Source organism: Megalops cyprinoides, chromosome 21 (genome assembly GCF_013368585.1).
Source record: "Megalops cyprinoides isolate fMegCyp1 chromosome 21, fMegCyp1.pri, whole genome shotgun sequence".
In the NCBI taxonomy this organism is placed as follows: Eukaryota; Metazoa; Chordata; class Actinopteri; order Elopiformes; family Megalopidae; genus Megalops; species Megalops cyprinoides.
This window is the reverse complement of record NC_050603.1, coordinates 20,566,047-20,588,353: the sequence shown is the minus strand read 5'-3', so window position 1 is coordinate 20,588,353 and position 22,307 is coordinate 20,566,047. Positions and strand designations below refer to the sequence as shown.

The window sequence follows — 22,307 nt, the reverse complement described above, 5'->3', positions numbered from 1 at the left end:
CAAATATTTATTAGTATTATTACATCATGGAGGGGTTTCCGAGGATTTACAAAGGGTGAGTCAGAACTAAGTGCAGTGAACTGCAAGGCAGGTGGGGCGGTGATTTCGGAAAGTGCATCACACTTGCTGCATTGTAAGGGCTACCTTTCTGCCAGCCTGGTTCACAGGCATTACATGCACAAGAAGGGACATCATAAACCTCTGCTTTTGCTCAGACAACATGGTGTAACCTGTTAATTGGATTCTCCATGCTTGGGAGACGGTGATTGTAAATCCAGAATTAAATGTGTAATTATTTTTAACACTATTGGGCTATCAAAATGCGCCATTGGTAAAGGGTGAATATTTATATTCTGTTCCCATTGGGCACTGTCATACATGCAGATTCAAATGTGCATTCGCGTTTAGGATATGCAGAATAGTTACTAAATGTCAGTTGGAATAAATGTTTCACTTGATATTTAGAAGATGTCAGTCCAAATATATGTTCCATTTGATTAAACAGCTCAGGGAAAAATGGGCCATTTCCAGTCTTGCGGTCTACAGCCTGTATCACATTATGGTGTTTTGACAGTTGCAATTGTTTTGACATCGCTGACTCTAATTTCCCAAGGGGAGATGACTCAGGACCAGCCACGTAACTAATTTACATTGTACATAATGGCTTACTTTTCATATATGTCAAAATAGATGGAATACAGCCATGTATTAGACAAATGAATGGGTGGTGCAGCAGTGTGGTGTGGGGCCTGTAACTCAAAGGTTGCCAGTGGTAGGGCACTGCTGTTGCACCCTTGGGCAAGTTGATTAACCTAAATTGCTGTAGTAAAATTTCTACCCGGGTAAATGGCATCTGTGTAAGGTCCTTTGTAAGAGAGTCTGTTAAGCAACTATAATGTATGGTGCAAATGATTTCTTGCCTGACTTAGCGCTACAAATGCTGGTTTGTCTGAAAAAAATGGCACATGTAGTTTTTTTATCATGTTGCACAGATTGCAGTGTGAGATGTTACGTTCATAGAAAAGTAATGTCTGTTGTCAGGCTCCATTTTTATCAAATTTTTCCTGTATTGGGTACACAACGTTATTTTGCTTAGACATATTCCTCCGAATGTCAGACTTATAGAGATTTGCTTTATTCATAATCAGTGTTCACCTATCCATTCATTGTTCTGTAACTTTGCATTTAGATGACTGGTCAACTCCCCTGATACACCCAGAAAGTAAACTGGCGTTCCATACTCTAAGAATAATTAGTCATTTAATGTGCTCTCTGTTGCCATATACCTGTAACAGTACACTCAGTTCTAGAACAAAAACAGGACAGTAGAATGGTTACAATGATCACTAAGGGTGCATAACTGTACATATTTACATTTACATTTACATTTATTTATTTAGCAGACGCTTTTATCCAAAGCGACTTACAAAAGTGCATACAGTAAGTATAGCGACAGTACGGGGACAGGATGTGAAATCATACCAAAGCACCGTCTCATTAGGCAAAATGTGAAGAATATCTGTGTTATTTACAGAGAATGAAAGCAGACACGACTTGCAGTAAGTATGAAATGCGAACATATAGAACACAAAGCAGCAGCTCCTATACACCTGTATGTGCCAATATACAACCGCCCTTTGTTGTTAATGCAAACCGCTAAATGGATGCCGTTCAGACATAGCCAGGTAGCAGCTCGCTGTAACGTTTCAGTACCTGAAATGCTGAGTGAACTTGTCTAACCAGTTAGCTAGCGGATGAACATGGATCTTTGTTGGTAAGTCAGATTGGTAGAGATAATGCAGGGGCATAGTAAGTCTGTGCTGTGCAAAACTGTGTTGTCAGTTGTGCACTGAAACACCGTACTTATTATGTCAGTTTGGAATGGATTTTACATTTTACATTTTTTTTTTTTGCATTTTATTGTATTGTACTGTAAGGATAAAATGGGATTCATTGTAAATGTCACCCTTGCCATGATTTGTGGACTTTGCTAACTTCAAGTGATTCCAGTTGTTGAATTTTCTTCTTACTGATAATCGCTTAACACAAGACAGTGTCCATATTATTTCAGCAGCTCAATGTTAGTCCATTTCAAAAGCATAGTGACCTAAAAGGCATGTCATCCGAATTGCATCCGAAATTGTCGTATTTATACTTGTATTTATACTTGTATACTTGTGTATTGTTGCTGTCCATGGATTTTAAAACACTGTAATAATCAAGTTCTGGGGAAAAGAAGAGCATTTGAAGCTGTGTCGGTGGGATTGAGGGATCTAGCCGTTCTTTCAAGCATATTCGTAAAATTGCAAAGGAGCCTCATGCCCTTGCGAGAATGCGTTATTAAATTACATTTCAGTTGTAATTTAGTTTAAAGATTTGCGTCTGAGTTTTGAAGCATGTACATTATAAGCGTGAAATGGCTTGGATGATGCGAGTACAATGTACAGTCTCAGTTGTATTATCTTTCTGACTGTAATTCATTGAATGGAAGTATGCACCGGACTGCGACCAGAAAACCACCACTCAAATAATAATTTCACCGTTAATGTCCTGAGACAGGAGCGAAAACAGACGCAGCTAGCAGGAAGTGTCCGGTTTCATTATTCTCCTTCACAGTTATAGCTTTTTTCACAGTTTATTTTTGCTTTAATGTGATGCTACTCATAATGTGTTTGTTTGCGGTTACACTCCACCGACAGGCTAAGTAGCCCTGATGGTACATGTCAGAGATGCGGAGGGGAGCGGTTGACGGAAACCGTTTGAGCTGTCTTGCAGATACCAGACGCAGAAATGTGTTTTTCAGATACCGACACGAAAGCTGGTGTAGTGTCCAGTTTTGTGGGTAGAGATGGTGTAAAGCGAGCCAGTGTCGCTAAAGATAGGGAGAGTTGTTTTTTTCATGTTAAACCTTTCATTTTAATGTCCTGTATCTTTTTCTCAGGCTGTCAAAGTGGTAGTGTTAGAAAATGTAGAATTCAATGAAATGAGATGTTAGTTCAGGCTGGGTTTATTTAAGTGTACGCACTAGTAAATGTAAACATTTAGACAGAAGAGTCGAGTTCCAGGAAGTGTCGTTCGCATCTTAAAATGTTGTGAGAATCATGACAAGAATAGCGAATATTGGTTAAACAGTTCTCGGAAACTGAAGTGGCAAATGATTCGTTCGCACTGAATTTTACTCGACTTCGTGTGTTGTCACTATCCTTTACCAGCAGAGGGAGTTACTTAACTTCAGTAAAAATATCAGTACGGAATGCTGTACAAAACATAGCCTAAATACTAAGTGTAATATCTACCCGTGGGAGGAATGCAAATTTCAGAGGTCTTGATGTTCAAACCTATATTTCTGTTGTACTGGTATTTCTGAAATAAATGTCTGTCCGTCCGTTCGTCCGTCCCCCATTTTGAAGAATTGGGAATAGAGTAGACACTTGTCAGAATAACCCAGGCACAGAGTGCATGTCTGTTTCTCAGTAAATCAAGCTGCTGTAAGCGTTCAGCCCTTGTTGAGATTATGAAGTGCCTGAGAGATGTGGAGGAAGTGAGCAGAGAGTGGTGCATGTCTCTTCTGTGTTCCAGCGCTGTCATTGTGCGGATAGAGGAATGCAGTCATCCCATCGTGATGAAGGGGCTTTGTGCCGAATGTGGCCAGGACCTGACCCAGTGAGTAATGGTGCCCACAAGCACACAGTAGCACATGCTAGTGTACACTTTCTAGCACACATCAACACACACCAGCAAACACTAACATACTAACATACAGTAACGCACACTAGCATACACCAACACACACTAACACGTGCTAGCACATGCTAGTTCACACTGATGCACACTGTCGTACACTAAGGCACACTAACAACACTGGCACATTAATGTACACTCAGAAACCACAAACTAACACACCTTTATATACTTTCTCTCTCAAACACACACAATCACACCCTTAGAACCTCCTATCTCAAATGCACGCACACCCTGTCAGAGGCAACTCACATTTTTTCATAAAAACACAGACATCCATGGAAAACTATTTACATGCTGTAACCGTGTATCTTTTTCCACCTCAAGGCTACAGAACAAAAATGGGAAGCAGCAAGCGCCCATCTCCACGGCGACGGTCTCCATGGTGCACAGTGTCCCAGAGCTCATGGTCAGCTCAGAGGTGAGCACTGTGATGGAACTCCCCAATGACCCAACTTCCATGGTCATGTGACCGAACTCAACCAATCAAAATGGATATGTCGTAGTGCATTATACCTGAATTGCCACAAAGCGCTGAAACTCAGGGTCAACCACTGCCTGTAAGCCTCCGTGCTTTTGTTCCCAGAATCTACCTTCTGTTGTCTGTGGAGACTATTAAGATGGCTTGTGTGTGGTACCTGATTGGTTTTGAATTTGAAAAGGGGATTTCGACTTTCCTAAAATGCTGGTTCTGTCTCTTCAGCAAGCAGAGCAGCTGGGCAGGGAAGATCAGCTGCGTCTGCACTGTAACAGGAAGCTGGTCCTCATGGTGGACCTGGACCAGACACTGATCCACACCACAGAGCAACACTGCCAGCGCATGTCCAACAAGGTGGGACGAGTTAACCGAGGACATGTGGCCATTAGTGTCACCATCAGACCTGTGTGCGCCTGTCTGTCCGTCCGTGTGTGTGTGTGTGTGTGTGTGTGTGTGTGTGTGTGCATTCTCCTCTGTGTAATCACAAGAAGAAAACTTAGATGAGCTACAGAATGGGCCTGAATGTGTTAAAAGTGTAAAGCAAGGTTTAGTTCTGTAATATGTGATTTTTCTATAATATCACAGGTTCTTGCTGTAGAAGGCAAATTTAAGATGTGACTCTATTTAGTTAAGAGCTGTTTTTGCCTTTTTGGGGTCAGGCAGCAGCACTTAAGCAAAAGTTGCGTTAAGCCTTACATTACATTACATTACATTGTGTTTGTGAGCTAATTTTCACTTTATTTTGAATTTCAAAGGTCTTTTGTTTGAAAAGCTTTTACGCTGTGACATGAGTGACATCAGAAAATTACCTCAAGAAGAAGTGAAATCATTTATTACATTTACTTCTCCTCTTTGGTTAAGCTCATCAAAGATGAAGTTGAGTGCATCACTCCCTTCTTTAGAAGGAAGAGTGTCCAGTTAATGAAGTGAATTCATTTCTGTTTCATTTGAAGACTCAGATCTGTGTTTTGCCTCATAACAAGCATTGTGCTCAACAGTGAGTAATGGGCTTAAGCATGTATTACATCTGGGTAGGTTTTTTTCCCCAGGCAGACACGTTATGCAATCATTGCAGTGACAGACAGATTTACACTGTGTCAGTATCTATTAAACATGTTTTCATGAATTTTTTAAAATGAACTAATTTAAGGGCTAAGCATATTGTGGTTAAATTGAATCATTTACACTTTGAAAATAGTAGCAGCTCTGCAGATTTCTGCAGTACGTGAGAGAAAGCAGAGTTCACTTATGCATTACAGAAGTCAGTCAGCCATTCTTAGGGAACTGCCAACACTTCATGGTCAAAATAGCAGGCAAAGACCAGAGCAGCAATGTAACTGTTCATTACGCAAGCAGATGCTCTTATCCTGAACCACTGGCGTAACTCAATTTTTACGTGTTATCTGGTGTAGCTGTACATCTACTGAGGCAATTTGAATTAAGTGCTTTGCAAGGGTATGACAGCAGTGGCTTGCTGGGGAATCGAACCGGCAACCTTTGAGTCGTGAGCCCTGCTCCTTCGCGCTGTGCCACGCCGCTGCCTGCGCTGCTGCCCGCGCCGCTGGCTCTGAGGCTGACGCCGGTGTTCTTGCGCTGCGTCTCCAGGGAATCTTCCACTTCCAGCTGGGGCGTGGGGAGCCCATGCTGCACACGCGGCTGCGACCGCACTGCAAGGACTTCCTGGAGAAGATCGCCAAGCTGTACGAGCTCCACGTATTCACCTTCGGCAGCCGGCTCTACGCCCACACCATCGCAGGTACCACAGCGGGCGAGGAGGGGAGGGGAGGGGAGTGTGTCTCATCCCAGGTCACTTCCTTTCTAGTCGGGCAGCCAAGAGAGCTGATTTGCTGGCTTACAGTCCTAGGCTTTCCTGAGTGGCTGCTTCTTGCAGCAGGATTATTGATCAGGTTGTCATATTGATTCCATGTATCGGAACAAGGTCATGGTGAATGATACCGCTAGGCGAGCAGTGCCAAGCTCTTAAAGGTGTGCCTGCAAGTGCCAACAGACAGAGGACACATCTCCGTCCAGCTTGCTGTTCCACCTCCTACATGTTTGTTTAATTGGTTAAATTGGTGTTAAATTGGTTTTTATCAGCACAGGACACATTGAAACTTGCACAAGTGGTTTTGGGGATGTAATTTGCCACATGACTAAAATCACCCGCTCTTCTCACTTTAAAATAAACTTTTGGAAGACAGCAATACCTTGTGTACAGTTACCTCTCTGGCCACCTGGGGGCAGCATTTGCCTTCATTTTGGCTAAGTGTGCACCAACACAGAATCTCAATGTGGATGGCTAAGGCAGTGTAGAGGGTTTCTGACCTGTTAGGAGTGCCTATCAATCAAGGACAGATTATACTTTACAAAAATGTGGGGGAAGTCATTTCCAAAGCATTCCTTGTTTCACAAATTTAAACTCATGAAAGCCGTTGGATATCAGTGGGGTGATCACTAGGTTTTCATCCTACAGTCACAAGCATGAGTGATGGATATGAGCGTTAATGAGAGTAATCTCATATCAAGTGCTTTTAACAAGTAATTTCATGTTCTTTAACAGAATTGTAGACATCTTGAAAAAACTTTTGAAAAGCTGCTATTTGCACCACATTTGTTACTCAGTAAATATTGAATTAATTCTGGCCTTAGGGATTGAGTAGTAACAGGACTACACAGTAGCCAGTTTCATAGGCTAGGCTAGTTTTAAAAATTTCAGTTTATGTCTGAGATTCCGAGCAGCCCGCTGTGTTAAATTCTAGTCCTGGCAGAGCAGACATGTTATGTGTAGAAAAGAAATGTCTTTTTATGATGGATCAGTAGCCGAAGGCTACATCAAAGGCCTCTTTGTTTAGTTAGCTGCTGTGTGTTCACCAGCGTCTAAAGAAATACCGATAAGGCACATATTTATTTTTCCCCTTGAAGTTTTAGCGAGAGGCTTCCCAAATGGACAGTAATGCACATGCATTAGGACCAGAGGTATCAGCAGAGATAGAAAATTGAGAGGAGGGAAGCAGCACAGGGGGGAGAGGAGTGGTGCTGGAGCAAATGCAGCAGAGAGGCTGAAAAACAGCACAATAAATGCGCCCTGCTTACCCACAGAAAATATATTCCATTCACTGCAAATAGACCGGAGATGTGTTAGACGAGAAATAACACCTCCACACTGCTGGCTGGGCCCCATTTCTGTGCTCTGAAAGGCCTGAAAATGCCTCACACTACTGGTTGACCCCCCCCCCCCCCCGTTTCAGTGTTCTGAAAGGCCTGATAAAGCCTTGTGCTGCTGGTTGAACCCCCATTTCAGAGCTCTGAAATGCCTAAAAATGTCTCGCACACTTGGTTGACCCCCCCCCATTTCACACTACTGATTGGCCCTCATTTCAGCGTTCTGAAGTACCTGACGCATCATTCTGTCATAATTCTCAGAACTGTCCTCTCCTCCTAACCTGCCATTTACTGAGGCTGTCTTGACAAGTTTGTTCCCCTCATTACCTTGTCATCATCAGGCTTTTTGGACCCTGAGAAGAAGCTTTTCTCCCATCGGATCCTGTCGAGGGACGAGTGCATCGACCCATACTCCAAAACGGGGAACCTAAGGTGAGAATTACCTGGCTGAAAGCTGTCTGAGGTGCTTCCTCACAGGACATTGTGTAAACGGTCACTCCAGTGGCAGGATTTATGTTGGGTTTAGTAGGGCTTGGTGGCTTATGGCTCCATGTGGGAATGGGTAGTCTCTGGCAGGTCAACATTTAAAAGACAATAACGTTATAAAATGTGAAGTAATGAAAAGGCCTTAATACAGTCATTTCATACAGTCAGTTGTAGAAAACTCTGACAAGATGTATTCAAAGCCATCTTTGCTGTGTATTTAGTAGCTTTTTATGGGGCAGTATTAAAGTGAAAGTTATAACAGAGAAGAAATAATATTTTGTGTGTGTGTGTGTGTTCACGTGGTAAAAGTTGAAAAACGGCACATTCTGCAGATCAGGTTCCGTCTCGCAGCTCTGATATTTGAACACGTCGTTCTTTTTTTTGGTGAGAATATTAACCGGGGAAGTGATAACAGCGGCGATAACTCTACATAATGACCAACTTACAGGCGCCCGCTTTTTGGTCATTTTCCCAGCAGGAAGTAAGAGAAAGCTCCGCAGTGAGTTGTTGGGCACAGCAATATCCTAGGCAAGGAAAACCCTGAATTAGCTGTTTGGTATTTTTTTTTTTAAACTGAGAAAGAACTTTGACGAATGAATTTCAATAAGTGTTACTTTTTTCATTACTCAGTAAGATATTCGGAGTTTGGCAGTCGCTGAGGTTAACAAAAAAACGTGTAAACAAACAGAGTGGAAACACCACTGTGCGCATGGAATAATTTCATGTGAAATAACAACCCCAGGGAATCTTTAGAAGCAGTTGTGAGTGCGAGGCTTCTGGCCCATTGTGTTTGTGAAAGATATATATTTATTTTGCTGTTTTTTTTCACATTTTGTTAGGGATTTTAATTTTTTTTCCATTGATGTGTGAATTCTTATCTTCAGTTACTATTTCCTGTGGTCACTTGAGTGTATCCTCAAGCCTTGTGTGGGATACTCATCTTCTCTATGTCAGTGTTTGACATCTGCTCTCAGGATGAGAGTAAGCCACATCAAGCACATGCACATCACAGTGTGCATCCAGGGCCGCAACATGTGAAGGCTGGGAAATGTAGTTAATTAGCGTTATAGAGTTCATTATGTATCATGGAATAGAACTACAAATCCCAATCACAATGTTTCTTCAGCCTATTATGCTTCTTCTGCTGCAGCATCTTGTATGAAATTCCTGGTTCCTTCCCAGTGTTATGTTGCACGTTGAAAACGGCTATCGCTGTTTTTAGTGTGAAACGACAAGCTCCCTGCAAGTTATCATTGTCAGAAAAGCTTGTTACGTGGGGAAGCTTCAAAGATGGTCTTAGAGCACAGCTCGGGAGCCAGACAAAAAATACCAGTGAAAGGATGTGATATGTGTGTCTAAATCAATCAGAAAAGTAGCCATCATCCTGTTTCCAAAACAAGCTGCAGTCCTGCAGAACTTCACTGCAGAGTTCGGGGGGAAAAAGAAGCAATCCTCCATTCCTCCTAGTCCCTGTGATGAAAGCGAAGTGACAATGATAAAAGCCAAGCAAAAAGAAAACCCGCATTCACTCAGCAACACAGCCATAGTGAAGATGGGTAGCACAGAAGCGCTGAGTGACATGAGAGAAATCAATATTTATCGTCCATACATCAGACAGAAGATAAAGCCTCTGGCGGCACTTGTGGGATGCACTACGTCTCGCCGTCATAATGATTAAAATATTAAAACGAGGTACAAATGTCAGTACGGTTTTCATAACAGTGGAAGTTTTCAGAAGCATTGATGCATAGATATCCATAATTTCACATAATGTGTTTTTATGTGTCATGTACTCCGGTGGCAAAAAGCCTGTCCCACAACCAGTTGGTATATAATGAAAACATAATGCATAATTAAGGCATTGGTAACAGCACATTTCATATTTTGCATCCATACGATGTGATATTATGCCTCTGAGCTCTGAATCTTTCCTTCTACAGTGTCATAACGCAATGCTGTATTATTCAGACAAATACCAAGACCTGGGTATTTATTGATACCCTCCAATAAGCAGGCACAAAAACATGTTATAAAAGAAAAGATACACAGACTGGACAATGCTTTCTGCTTAAAACTTTAATCTTAGTACCATTGCATTACACAATGATGTAGTATTGTTCTCAGATTATGCATTTTATTGCACACAACATGAGGGGTCCAGTTTTGTTGTACCCTTGAGGAAGGCACTTACCTGATTGCTTCAGTAAATGTCCATTGGTACAATGCAGTAATATTTACATTACATGAGCTATGTAATAAGCTGTCCTTGTCAGCTATGTAACAATGCCCCGGGTAAGTCATCTGTGAAATAAATAAATACCTCTACTAATAATGATAAGAAATATCTATTATTCTGCATGCATATGGTAAAAAACAGGGGCAGTGTTTCAGGGTTTTTTATTGTGTTTTTCACAATGGTCCTACATATTTCAGGTGAGAGCCTCCTATTTTCCTACGCTACTCTACGTTGTTAGCACAAGGTTATTGCTCCTACGGTAAGAGGTTAGCTGTCTCCATTTGATTACATGATCACATAACAATACACGCTTGCATATACATGTCTGTGTGAGACATGTATATGCAAGATCACAGGCTTAGGATCCTATCTGGCCATGTAAACGTAGCCCCACTATGGATGAATATTTCCCTGCGTATACTTAAATTATGGGATTGACCACTGTTGTGCTCAGTTTTCCCCATTCCGTTATCGGCCTGCCCAGGAGTAGCTGGCCTTCCCTGGGTCTTCTGCTTCCACATGAAGTTGGGGTCTGGGGGAGGGTGACGTTCCCTGCTGGATGGTGTATTTTCTGGGGATAACGTCTGCTTGCGTGGTTTCTGTGCCTTTAAGGACTTCAGGGCTTCCCTTTGCTCTGCGTATGGGAGTCTGTAATGCAGCTGTGGGGCCTAATGGTATAAACGTGTACATTCCATATGTTGTTCATGAACTCCTCTCTTCATTTGTAATGCAGCTGTGGGGCCTGTGGGCTGGCGTAATGGTATAAGCGTGTACACTCCCCGTGTTGTTCATCAGTTCATTTTCCACTGGCGTTTTCCTGCAGGAATCTCTTTCCCTGCGGGGACTCCATGGTCTGCATCATCGACGACAGGGAGGACGTGTGGAAGTTCGCGCCCAACCTGATCACGGTCAAAAAGTACACCTACTTCCAGGGCACGGGCGACATCAACGCCCCTCCTGGATCACGGGAAGCTCAAATGGCAAGAAAAGGTATGGCATGTCCAGCTTGACTCAAACCCTGCGTAACACCATCAGTAACGCTCCCACAAGTACAAAAATGTTAATTTGACAGGACTATGAAGGTGTACCTATAACAAAACAGATGGCAAACTGCGGCCTCGATTCAATTCAATCTGACGGCACTGTGCTGTCTTTGTAACTTCCAGGGACACAAATTAAAGAACTGTTCCCTTTTGTCCTTGATGGCACAACTTTTTTTTTTTTTTTACTGGTACAACTGTAGAACTTTCAAAGTGCTGTTGGTAGTCAAAATTGAAAATTGCATGATTTTACATTAAAAATGAAAACATTAAGAGAAAAATACGGTACTGTTATAGTCAGGGAACAGTAGTGTTTGGCAGAGTTCATGTTATGTCAGAAAATAAGACGCTAATGCTGAATTGCAGCATGTCCACCTGTAATAATGATAATGAATCATCTTTTTAGGGTTGCAGTGTAGCCAATTGCAATTCACAGGGCAGAATAATGGCCCGCCAGGGAAAAGACGGGGATTGCACAGATTTTTGTGAATGCTCATTTCTCTGAATCTGTGTTCCCTGGGAAAAGCGTGTAGTAGAGGCTGCTTAACTAGGCGTTCAGCATTAAAGCGGTCGAGGTCCTTTTGATCTTAAATTGACTGCTATTCTTGAAAGTAACGCACTGACTGGGCTGATGCTCTGTTGTCACCGGTGCTGGTGTTTGCTGCAGAGGGATTTATTAAACTGAATTGCCTCTGAGCAGAGGAGGCAAGCCCTGTGAAAACAATTATCACATAAAAGATCACGTATCCAGTTTCCTACAGCCATTACGGCTCTTCTCCATCAATATAATGCGAAGGGGAAATCCCTGTTGACTTTGGGCAATGCAATTTGAAAGGGAACGCTTTGGACTGAAGGGGGGGTGGGGTGGTGGGTTAGATTAATGTTTAAGCAACAGCAGGTCTTTGTGGTACTTTTGTACAGGCATGGAGGGTTCTGTAAGACCCCCCTGGGGTGCACGTCCCATTCCTCATATGCTAGTTGCAAGTTCATAGGTCGGTATTCGAAGATTAATGACACAAATCAGGGAGACCCCGGGTCTGAGTAGACACGGCCTCTTAATGCGGAGGGAGACTCAGTGGGGACCGGGGGCTCATTAAACAAGGGGGACGGGGTGAGGTGAGGTCCGCGCGCGTTCGGAGAATGCCCCCCGGCATCATCGATTTCCAAACCGGCAAAATAATGCAAATCAGCTCGTTGCGTTTAATCTCGGGGCCCCCAGGGGGTCGGGTTTAATCAGCGGATACCATTGTGGCAGAGGTCCGTCTTTGATCTGCGGAGAATATTTCCCCTTGTCAAGCTCGGACGACAGGCGGGCAGCGGTACGCTCCGGCCAGCTGTAACCACCGCTCCTATAATGAGCTGACAAACAGCAGCAGGGTTCATAAATGTTAACATCCACTCCCCACCCCCCTTTCCTCGCACACCAAAAAAGGCTCTTTTCTGGATAAGAGAAGTCCACGCTCTGCGCTCTGCAGTGGAACGGGCTTGAATCCTGTTATCATAACTCACTTGTTCATTTCCATATGTCACTCCTGTGTTAGACTGCAGCGAGGAACCGCACCACTGCTAAATCAGTGGTTCTTGCTCTAGATGTGGCTGTCCCGATCTGACCCCAGAACATTTGTCACAATTGAGACTTCTAAGCTGTCACATAGTCTTCTGGGAGGGATATATGTCACTTTATTGCATTTGAATAGGACAGCCAAGTAACAAGATGTGCAGTCAAGACCACTGACTCACATAGAGCAGTCCTGTGCTGTTGAAAATGTAAAACTTCTCTTCATTTTCATATCCTTTTTCTTGACAATTTGTATTTTTTATTCTTTGGATATGCCAGCTAATTGCCCAGGTATATTTGTTAAATATTTGTACAGTTCTCTATCTTTTCCAGCTAGATAGCTGTCTCAGGTTCTTATCTTTAATTTTGGATCATTTTTGACATTTATTTAAATATTAATATAAAATTTTAATTTTACATTTTTAATTACGGATAGCTGGCTATGTTCACCGTTCCTGGCTGACACTTATTGTACAAGGAAATATTATGTTGATTTGGCTAAGTGAGCATATTGATATGTACACATTAATATATCTACCTCTGAGTCGCAATTTGAAGAAATTGCATGAGTACATGACTACATACAAGTCACTGCAGCAAGTGTTTCCGTGGGTACAGCAAACAATTGCGCCAATCGGTGTCATTTCTGCAGGAAAGGTCAGAGGGCAGATGTAGATAAGGGTGTCCCATTTTGAAAGGCTCCGCCCCTTCCTCCTCCCACCACCTTTAACAAGTGTCATCATTCATCTCACATTATGCTGGTGTCACATCACCCCAGGTGTGGACACCCAGGTAGAGGGCACGAGGGCTGGGGCATGTCAGATTTGGATGAGGATGCAGTCTGGAAACCCCGCCTTCCTTTAAACACTGTAGGTGGGGAATAGAGGGGAATACAGGCTGTACCAGTCACCTTGCTGTGCATGCTGGGAAATGTAGCCAGACAGGAGCAGTGATGAAGGAACTGTTCTTTTGGGCTGAATTTTTTTGAAACACTGCTGTATATAAAAATATATATACATGGCTTATGTGGTCCAAGCCAGCCACCCTAACATTAGGCATTGAGTGCCCATGCTGAGATCGTAAAACCACTGACTTATAGCCGGCAGTCTGCAAATCAAGTGTCCATTCAGTTCTAATTAACCGGAGAGGGGTAGTGTAACATTCTGACATTAAAGGGAGGTAACATTGAGAAATTAGGGAGGAGCTTTCTGGCACTGAGAGGGTTTTGTTGCACTACATTTGGATCCCTATCAGAGTGCAAGTTGAGGAACAGCTTGAAAATATATTTCAGGGGGTTTATTGTTGTGCAAAGTCCCGCACCCCATCTGATTCACACACGCATTGAATGTGAAAGTTGTATAAAGAACCAGGAGACGTTCCTGAACTATTATACCTGTAGAAAGAAGGTGGTCTCCTGAGTGGAGTATTTTTAGTGTGGCACTAAGCTGAGAAAGTGAAAAGGAGGATATTGCCGAGTGGGGATGAATTTGCGTCTCACAGTGCAACTGGAATATTCATGCACACGGCAGGCCTGTTGTTCTGTGCTAAAACCGTCAGTGCTCAGTCTGCCCAGGTTTTATGCTGATTTAACCAAAAATTAAAGCGTTCCGGAAAGCTTCCTGAATTTAGTATTGAATTTCGTGTATAAATAAACCAAAGTTTGAAAGTTTGAAAAGGGCAAAAAAAACTCACATTGCTAGCATTTTATTTCATCCTTCTGACAATCCAGCTCTTTCTACCTGTGCTGTCTTGCACCTCCGTTCCAGCAGCCAATCACGTCAGCAAGCCAGCGGAGGGCCCAGCGGCGGCGGCGGCGGCGACATCGAGCAGGGAGGGCGAGGAGGACAGGGTGTCGGGGGACAGGGCGTCGGAGGACAGGGCGTCGGGCGCCGAGGAGCACAGCAACGGTCTCAGGAAACGGGGGAAGGAGCGGGGCGGCGGCAGGGGTGCGGCCGAGCAGGAGGAGCAGGCGCCCGCCTCTCAGGGAGCGCCCAATGAGAGGACTCACACGGACAGGGAGGGGGCGGAGGGGGCGGCGTCGGCGGGCGGGGCAGACACCTCACGGGTAAGTGACACAGGGAATGTAAAGGAGGAGGAGGACGGCAGCGGGGCTGTGGCGGCGGCCGCGACGGAGGGGGAGGCGGCTCCTGCCACAGACGGGACCGGCAACGAGCTGGACTTTGACCTCTCCAGTGACAGCGAGAGTGAGACGGGCACGGGAGACCCCCCGTCGTCAGACAGCGAGGGCGAGGGGAAGCGCGGCTGGAGGAAGGCCAAGGAGCCCCAGGCGGCAGATCCCACCGGCGACAGCAGCAAGGGCGCTGCCGAAAAGCAGCCGGGGGGCGAGGACGCTCTGGAGGAGGTCCCTCCGGGCACCGAGCAGGAGGGTCTCCAAGAGCTGGGCAACGGCTGCCCGGACCGAAAGGAGGCGGAGACGGAATCGCAGAACAGCGAGCAGTCGGGCGTGACCATGGGGGAGGAGTCGCTAGACCAGAGCATGGAGGAAGAGGAGGAGGAGGAGGAAGAGGAGGAACCGGACCTGGACCAGGACGATCACCTGATCTACCTGGAGGAGGTGCTGGTCCGCATCCACAGCGAGTACTATGCCAGGTACGATGACTTCCTGGCCAAGAAGACCTCCGAGATACCCGACATCAGGAAGATCGTCCCAGAGCTGAAGAGCAGGTCGCTGGCAGGGACGAACATCGTGTTCAGCGGCCTGTACCCCACTAACTACCCCATGGAGAGGACGCGGGAGTGTTACCATGCAAAGGCCCTGGGAGCCAAGGTCAGCAAAAACCTCGTCCTCAGCCCCAAAGACCCAAGCCGAACGACACACCTCATCGCTGCAAGAGCTGGTGAGTGACCTCTCTTTCCCTGCTTTTTAAGGCCCTTTCCACAGTTCTCTCTTGATAGACTATGAAGAGCTGTGAATGGTGTCGAAAACAAGGTCTTAACCCTATGAAGAACAGCATAATAGAAAAGGCTGGTTTTGGCTTACGTCATAGACAGACGACATAGACAGAACAATGTGGCTAACGCAGCAGGTGTGATTGATGTCGTCTATCAGGGCAATGGGGGAAGCTGTAAGATCACAATCCCCTTTAAGGATCCTCCTTACATTCTGTTACATGTAAGTCAACAGAGCAGTTTACATAGGCCTACTGCATTTTATCGATTTGGCTTAACGCTCACTGTCATTAGCAATGTTATTCAAGCATTTTCTTCCAATCATCCAGAGACTAATTCTGTGAATTGATTGATTATGGTAGTTTTTCCCGCTAATGAGCAGCTTCTTAACAAGTTATATGAATAATCCCCTGTAACCAGTGACTGAGTGTCACCAGGACATAGTGACACATTGGACAAATTATGTTTTTAAGCTTTGAGATGAAAGTGTAGCATAAGCGCATTTGAAGTATACGCTGGAGTATATGAAATGTATGGAGCGCAAACTGCTGTTAATAGTCAGTACCTGTGACATTACCCGTGTTCACATCACTGGGTTTGCTTCCCTTTGAAGCCCTAGTCTTGCATGAAAGGTCTTGACAGTATTGTTATCGTTCTGAGAAAGGTGCGTGTCAGGTGCGTATCTCCCCGGTACAGAGAATCGGCTGCGGTTACCAAATTGCTATACGGCGGCTGTTCATTTGTTCTTTTGAGAATTCAAAAGGTCAGCCAGGGAGCTTGCTCGTTGGGCGAGATAACACACGATACTACGTTTACATTTTATTTAAGGAACCAGCCATTAAATCACGCTTACAGATGGTGAGTTTTTTATTGTCCATGAGAGAATAGAGGAAAGTTTCAAAGATTTGGGCCATTTATTGTGATTTATTCTGTCGTTAAATATAGGCACAGTTTTAGTAAAGCAAACATTTTGGCAAATGCGTTTTTATGAACGGGTCGTTACTCTGAAATGTCACTGAATTATTATTCAATAACGCTGCCTGCTGGAAATATAAACGTGTAACGAACATAGCGTTTAGTAATGAAGCCGGAGTTCAGCTGGGCTTGCGCGTGACCAGCACGAAACCTTTGTGTTTTTTCATTTCTAGGAGAAATTTGTATTAAAGTATAAACAGTTTAATCTTATACATGTGTATATGAGGCATACAAATGAATTTTCATTCATTTTTTTTCTTCAACAAAAATATTTTGGATTCTAAGTTTTTGCCATCAGTAAATTACAGTGGTGTGTGCTGCAGTGAACCAGTCTTAGAGTATTATTTGGTACATTCATTATGACAGTTATTCTCCGTGCGATGGGCCTGGCCGTCTTTATTGAAACACACAGATTTCGTTCTTTTTGACCACTTTTTTTCCCCTCCTTCTTGTCACATGTTTTTCCCATGACAGAAACGTGACTATTGATTCTTGGTTCTGTCTGGTCTCATTTTCTCTGTTTCCAATTAACCTTTGCATTGACCTGCGTGTCGTGCTCTTCGAAGAAGCCTCTATCTTCTCAAGCTTGCGTACATGCGACCTTATGACCTTTACTGTCAAGGACATTTGCTAGCAGGTCTCCCTTACCACACCATTGACCAGGAGCACAAAAGGGTGCCTTATGACCCTGTAAAAATGCTTCCTGAGGGAGATCAAGTGCCATGCCCTTTTACAGAGGCTGTTCTAGCTGAAGTGACATGCGAATAGCTTTCAGAAGACCAAACAAGGACAAAATGAAGACCTGCAGAGTGACACTGGGTAGAGCTCCAAGGCCGCTGTCCTTTAGAAACGGATTCAGGAGCCATTTACCCTTCCTGTGAAGTTTCCACCGCATGACACACAGACAGAGCACTCAGGAATCAAGGGAAATATAAGTAAGTACACCTGAAGTGGAGCAGAGCAGAAAGCCGCTGATGACGGACTCCCGCAGGCCAGCGTTTTAAGAGGTCTATAAAAAGAGCCTCCCGTGGGCGGAGCAGTCGGCTCGGAAAGGGTGGCGCCTTGAGCAGCTTGCAGGTAACTTTTTACATGAAGATCCCCTCCATCTTCCCGAGCCATAGTTTCAAAACCCTGTCGCCAGGCGGATGCCGTGCTCATTTCGAACAGAGCAGCATGGAACCCCAGAAATTGCATTTCTGTCAGCACGACAGGCAGAGTGAGATTAAGAGCTTTGCGCACTCCTGTCCTCTTTCATCAAGGTTCACACCACGGTCAGGAAATGGGCTGCTAGACAATAGGCACTTCACTCAGTGGTGTAAACGGACAGGGCCTTCACAAGGCCGGGCAGCAGCGAACGTCCACGGTTCGCATGACCATCCTACAAATGAGTTTCTTTTGCTCCCGGAGAGAGCCATGAAGATCCCAGCGCCTCCCTCACGTCTTTGCCGTACTGCTTCAGGAAATTACATTTTTGAATGCCTCTTCCCCCCGTAACAAGGCCAACAAATGGCATATCGTTAAAAAGCAAAGGGAGTGCAGTCCACAGGCCTTAGTGTACCATGTTTAAGTTTAACTCCAGCATTCTGTGCACCAACCCCAAAGCTCCCAACGAGCCAGAACTGAGGGAACGAAACGCTGCTCCTTGGCATACAAAACGCGCCCAGGCAGACGAGACGAGCGCATCTTTCCATCTGAGTCTGCGGGCAGAGCAAAATAAACACTTTGGAAGGCAGTGAAGCAACTCTTATCTAATCTTCACAATCCAGTAAAGGCTAAATAAGCAGGTTTAGGTCAGATTTCATCCGAACCTCTGCTCTGCATGCAGTGTAATGCTGATAGCCTGGAAGACGAGGGGCGCCAGAGGTCTTTCCGAATTTAACTCGAACAGAGATCCATTTAACCATGTAATTTAAAACACTAGTGTGTTTTTTTTTTTTCCTCTCCTCTACGTTCTCTTCTTCTCAAAGTGTGCCCAGTCAGATAGCTCAAAGCTATGTTAAAAGCTTGCTACATATTGCAAAGAAATGTCACACACACATGTAAATGCACAGATGTTTTAACTTTTTTCAGGGGGAGGGGGGAGAGTTGTCATTTCTAGTTGTTTGCATAGGCAAGGTCCATGAAGAAAACCTTCAATAGGGCCTAGATGAAATGGATGAAAATTTTGTTCCTCCTCCTCTTGCCTTCACACATCCTACTCCTGTGTCAGCCACCATCAGCCCATGTTGTGTTTGCTGAGGGATTTTGGGCCGATGTGCAAGCTCTTTGCAAGTAGCCTCTGTATGGGAAAGGAGGGAGTCCCTCATTATCTGCTAATGCTCTGACACATCCAGTGCAGATTTTCTGGGTTTTTGTCTGCAGTTCTTTTATTATGCTCCTTTCTACTGTTGATTCATGGTATTCGAAGAGGAAGCAGCCCACTGAGTAGTTTGGCAGACATCACTGTGACTCATTCGGATTTGTATGAAGCTAATAAACCCCCCTGCCTTCACTTCATTGGTCCTGTGAGTGTGGGTGCCCGCGCGGACCGGCATCGGGCGTTCCTCCCAAACGCCGCGGCCTCTCCGGCTTGTCCACCGCTGCCTCGGGGCACAGAGGCTCGAGTGGGCCGCTTCTTTTCCCGAAACAACGAAAAAAAACCCCCACGTCTTCGCGAGAGATCGTTTCTGAAGGCAGAAATCCCAGCGCTCTGCTCGCAGCCAACATTTTTTTTTCTCTCTCTCTCTCTCTCTCTCTCTTCTTCTTCCTCTTCTCCTTTTGACAGATCCTCACAAACGGTTGCTTTGGCAGCCGAATCGCGCTCGGGGTTTATCAGGACACTGTGGAAGCTCGGTTAACCAGGCGTGCTTGTCTTGCTCTGTCGACTCATGCGGCAGCAGCCTCCAAACAGGCCCGTTCTAAAAGCAGCAGATCAGCAGGGCTCTGCTGAACAGGGAAAGCAACTGCGCTGACACAGACAGCCAATCACTGAAAGACTACATTTGACCAGCAGACTGTGCTGTGTAGGGTAACCTAATATTAACAACGCGTGAAGCTGAGACCGTTGAAATTGCCATTTGCTGGCAGAACATGGGCCACATGAGTATGAAAGCCCTGACGCCCTGAAATCATTTATGTGAATGCTAACAATAAGAATGCCAATGAGATGAAGGCTAGCCCTACCGTGTCTGCTTTGATACAGTTTAATGTCTATTTACTCAGCTGAAACTCTGAGATAAATTAACTTCCATAACTTTCATCTTGTATATTAGTTTTCTGTGCAGAGTTTTACTTTTCCGGTTTCCATTTTTAATGAGAGTTAAAAGCAAAACCAAAAAAAGTTAAATCCATTTGCATACTATTTAAACCTAATTTCAGATGCACATAATTGTACCTCAGTCATTATAGTAGTCTTTGCCAAACTTTTCTGAAGAGGTGTTTTTTTTTTTTTTTTTAATAATTGTTTTTTAATTATTTTAACTTTTTAAAACTGAAATTGCTTTTCATTGTCAAAATTAATACTTCACTATTCTCAAGTTGTCTGTCCTCTCATTGTGTTGTAACATAGCAGTCCCTTCAGAGAGCAAGAGTTCAGTACTACTGAAAAGCTTCAATTTAGTCTATTTAAAATGTTTTTTAGGCAAACAAAATATTAGAGCCCTGAAAGGTAGAGTCCTGACCCCGTGGCTTTGTGTAATTTCTTTAACTATGTGAAACACAGTCACTCCAGATGGGTCTGATGTAGTCATTTGTGCTGTGTCTCTGACAGCATTGGTGCTGTATGACCACGTTAATGCTGTGTCTCTGAACATTTTGCTGTGTGTCTGATCGTGTCGGTGCTGTGTGTCTGACTGTGTCGGTGCTGTGTGTCTGACATGTTGGTTCTGTACATCTGACTGTGTCTGTGCCGCGTGTCTGACCATGTCGGCGCCATGTGTCTGACAGTGTCAGTGCTGTGCCTCTGACCCTGTCGGTGCTGTGTCTCTGATCGTGTCGGTGCCGTGTCTCTGACCATGACGAGCTGTGTGCTGTGTCTCTGACCGTGTCGGTGCTGTGTCTCTGACCGTGTCGGTGCAGTGTCTCTGACCGTGTCGGTGCTGTGTCTCTGACCGTGTCGGTGCATTGTCTCTGACCGTGTCGGTGCATTGTCTCTGACCGTGTCGGTGCATTGTGTCTGACCGTGTCGGTGCATTGTGTCTGACCGTGTCGGTGCTGTGTCTCTGACCGTGTCGGTGCATTGTGTCTGACCGTGTCGGTGCTGTGTCTCTGACCGTGTCGGTGCTGTGTCTCTGACCGTGTCGGTGCTGTGTCTCTGACCGTGTCGGTGCATTGTGTCTGACCGTGTCGGTGCTGTGTCTCTGACCGTGTCGGTGCTGTGTCTCTGACCGTGTCGGTGCATTGTGTCTGACCGTGTCGGTGCATTGTGTCTGACCGTGTCGGTGCATTGTGTCTCTGACCGTGTCGGTGCATTGTGTCTCTGACCGTGTCGGTACATTGTGTCTCTGACCGTGTCGGTACATTGTCTCTGACCGTGTCGGTGCATTGTGTCTCTGACCGTGTCGGTACATTGTCTCTGACCATACCCCCTCTTGTCCTGCAGGCACAGAGAAAGTGCGCCAGGCGCAGGGCTGTAAGCACCTGCACGTGGTGAACCCTGACTGGCTGTGGGGCTGCCTGGAGCGCTGGGAGAAAGTGGAAGAGCAGCTCTTCCCCCTCAAGGAGGACTACGTCAAAACGCAACGGTAAGCGCGGGTGCGACCCTCAGGGCGGGTGCGACAGCCTGTTCCCACTGAGTGCCTCTCCTCCCAGCTCGAAGCTGTCACCACTCAGAGTGCTCAGAGTGGGTTGCGTTATGGCAAAGAGGGGGTTTAATGGGTTGGTCACCGCACGACACTCTGTGTCATATCATGCTTAATGCACCACATTGCGAAGAAAGATGTGCTTTATGGCAAGCTTGTCAGATAATTCAGTACAATTTTTGGTAAACAGTTTCACAGTAAAAAATTGGACAGCTGGAAAAAGTTTGAAACCATTCCTGTGCAAACAGTGGGTGTGAAAAAAATTCTTTTGACTGTTGCCCTTCTCAGGAGCAACAGTCCGGCCACGTTTCCCGACATCCAGGGCGCGTTCCAGACGCCGCTGTTCCACCCAACACCCATCCACCCCAAAACGCCGACGGCGCCGGAGGTGCGGACGTACGACCCCGTCACGGGGAAGCTGATCCGGAGGGGGGCCCAGGCGGGGCCGCGCCAGCCGTCCTACATCCAGGCCCCCGGACCCCCCCTGGCTCTGCACGGAGAGCAGTCCTCCTTCAGGTAGTGCTGCCACGCCCAAACACATGCCATGCCTGGGAATTCCCATTTGGTGCTCAGGTCAAAACCACACCCAGCCATGGACACCCTCCATTCACACAATGAGCCATCCCTTCACTGGTCATAATACTGTATTTTTACATTATTTCATTGCGTGTGTGAGGGTATATGATGTGTACATATTTATGTACATATATATATGTATGTATATATATATATAGATATGTATACAGCATTGTATGATACAACATTATATATTATGCATTTTTATGTTTTCCTTTATATTCATTTTGTATTCATGCTCACTGCTTTTTGAAATTAAACGATGCCCAAAGTGCCCTTTAGTCCTAAATTACAGTCTTTATGTGTCCTCTGGTGCTGTAAACCAAGGCTGTCATGTCGAGTGTGTTCCTCGTAACACACGAGGAAA

The 22,307-nt window shown here is 45.1% G+C and overlaps 1 protein-coding gene across 2 annotated transcripts in view; it reads left to right on the top strand.

Annotated features, from left to right (window-relative positions):
- ctdp1 (CTD (carboxy-terminal domain, RNA polymerase II, polypeptide A) phosphatase, subunit 1) overlaps nucleotides 1-22,307 on the top strand; it is a 94,766-nt gene that overhangs the window by 5,191 nt on the left and 67,268 nt on the right. Inside the window, exons 2-10 of one of the 2 annotated variants that reach the window (XM_036555018.1) lie at nucleotides 3,580-3,663; nucleotides 4,069-4,162; nucleotides 4,445-4,573; nucleotides 5,825-5,975; nucleotides 7,723-7,813; nucleotides 10,927-11,093; nucleotides 14,471-15,559; nucleotides 21,166-21,307; nucleotides 21,653-21,880. In XM_036555018.1, the coding sequence (XP_036410911.1) occupies nucleotides 3,580-3,663; nucleotides 4,069-4,162; nucleotides 4,445-4,573; nucleotides 5,825-5,975; nucleotides 7,723-7,813; nucleotides 10,927-11,093; nucleotides 14,471-15,559; nucleotides 21,166-21,307; nucleotides 21,653-21,880 (2,175 nt within the window). Of the gene's footprint in view, nucleotides 1-3,579; nucleotides 3,664-4,068; nucleotides 4,163-4,444; nucleotides 4,574-5,824; nucleotides 5,976-7,722; nucleotides 7,814-10,926; nucleotides 11,094-14,467; nucleotides 15,560-21,165; nucleotides 21,308-21,652; nucleotides 21,881-22,307 lie in introns of both variants that reach the window. The other variant, XM_036555017.1, reaches the window with a different exon arrangement.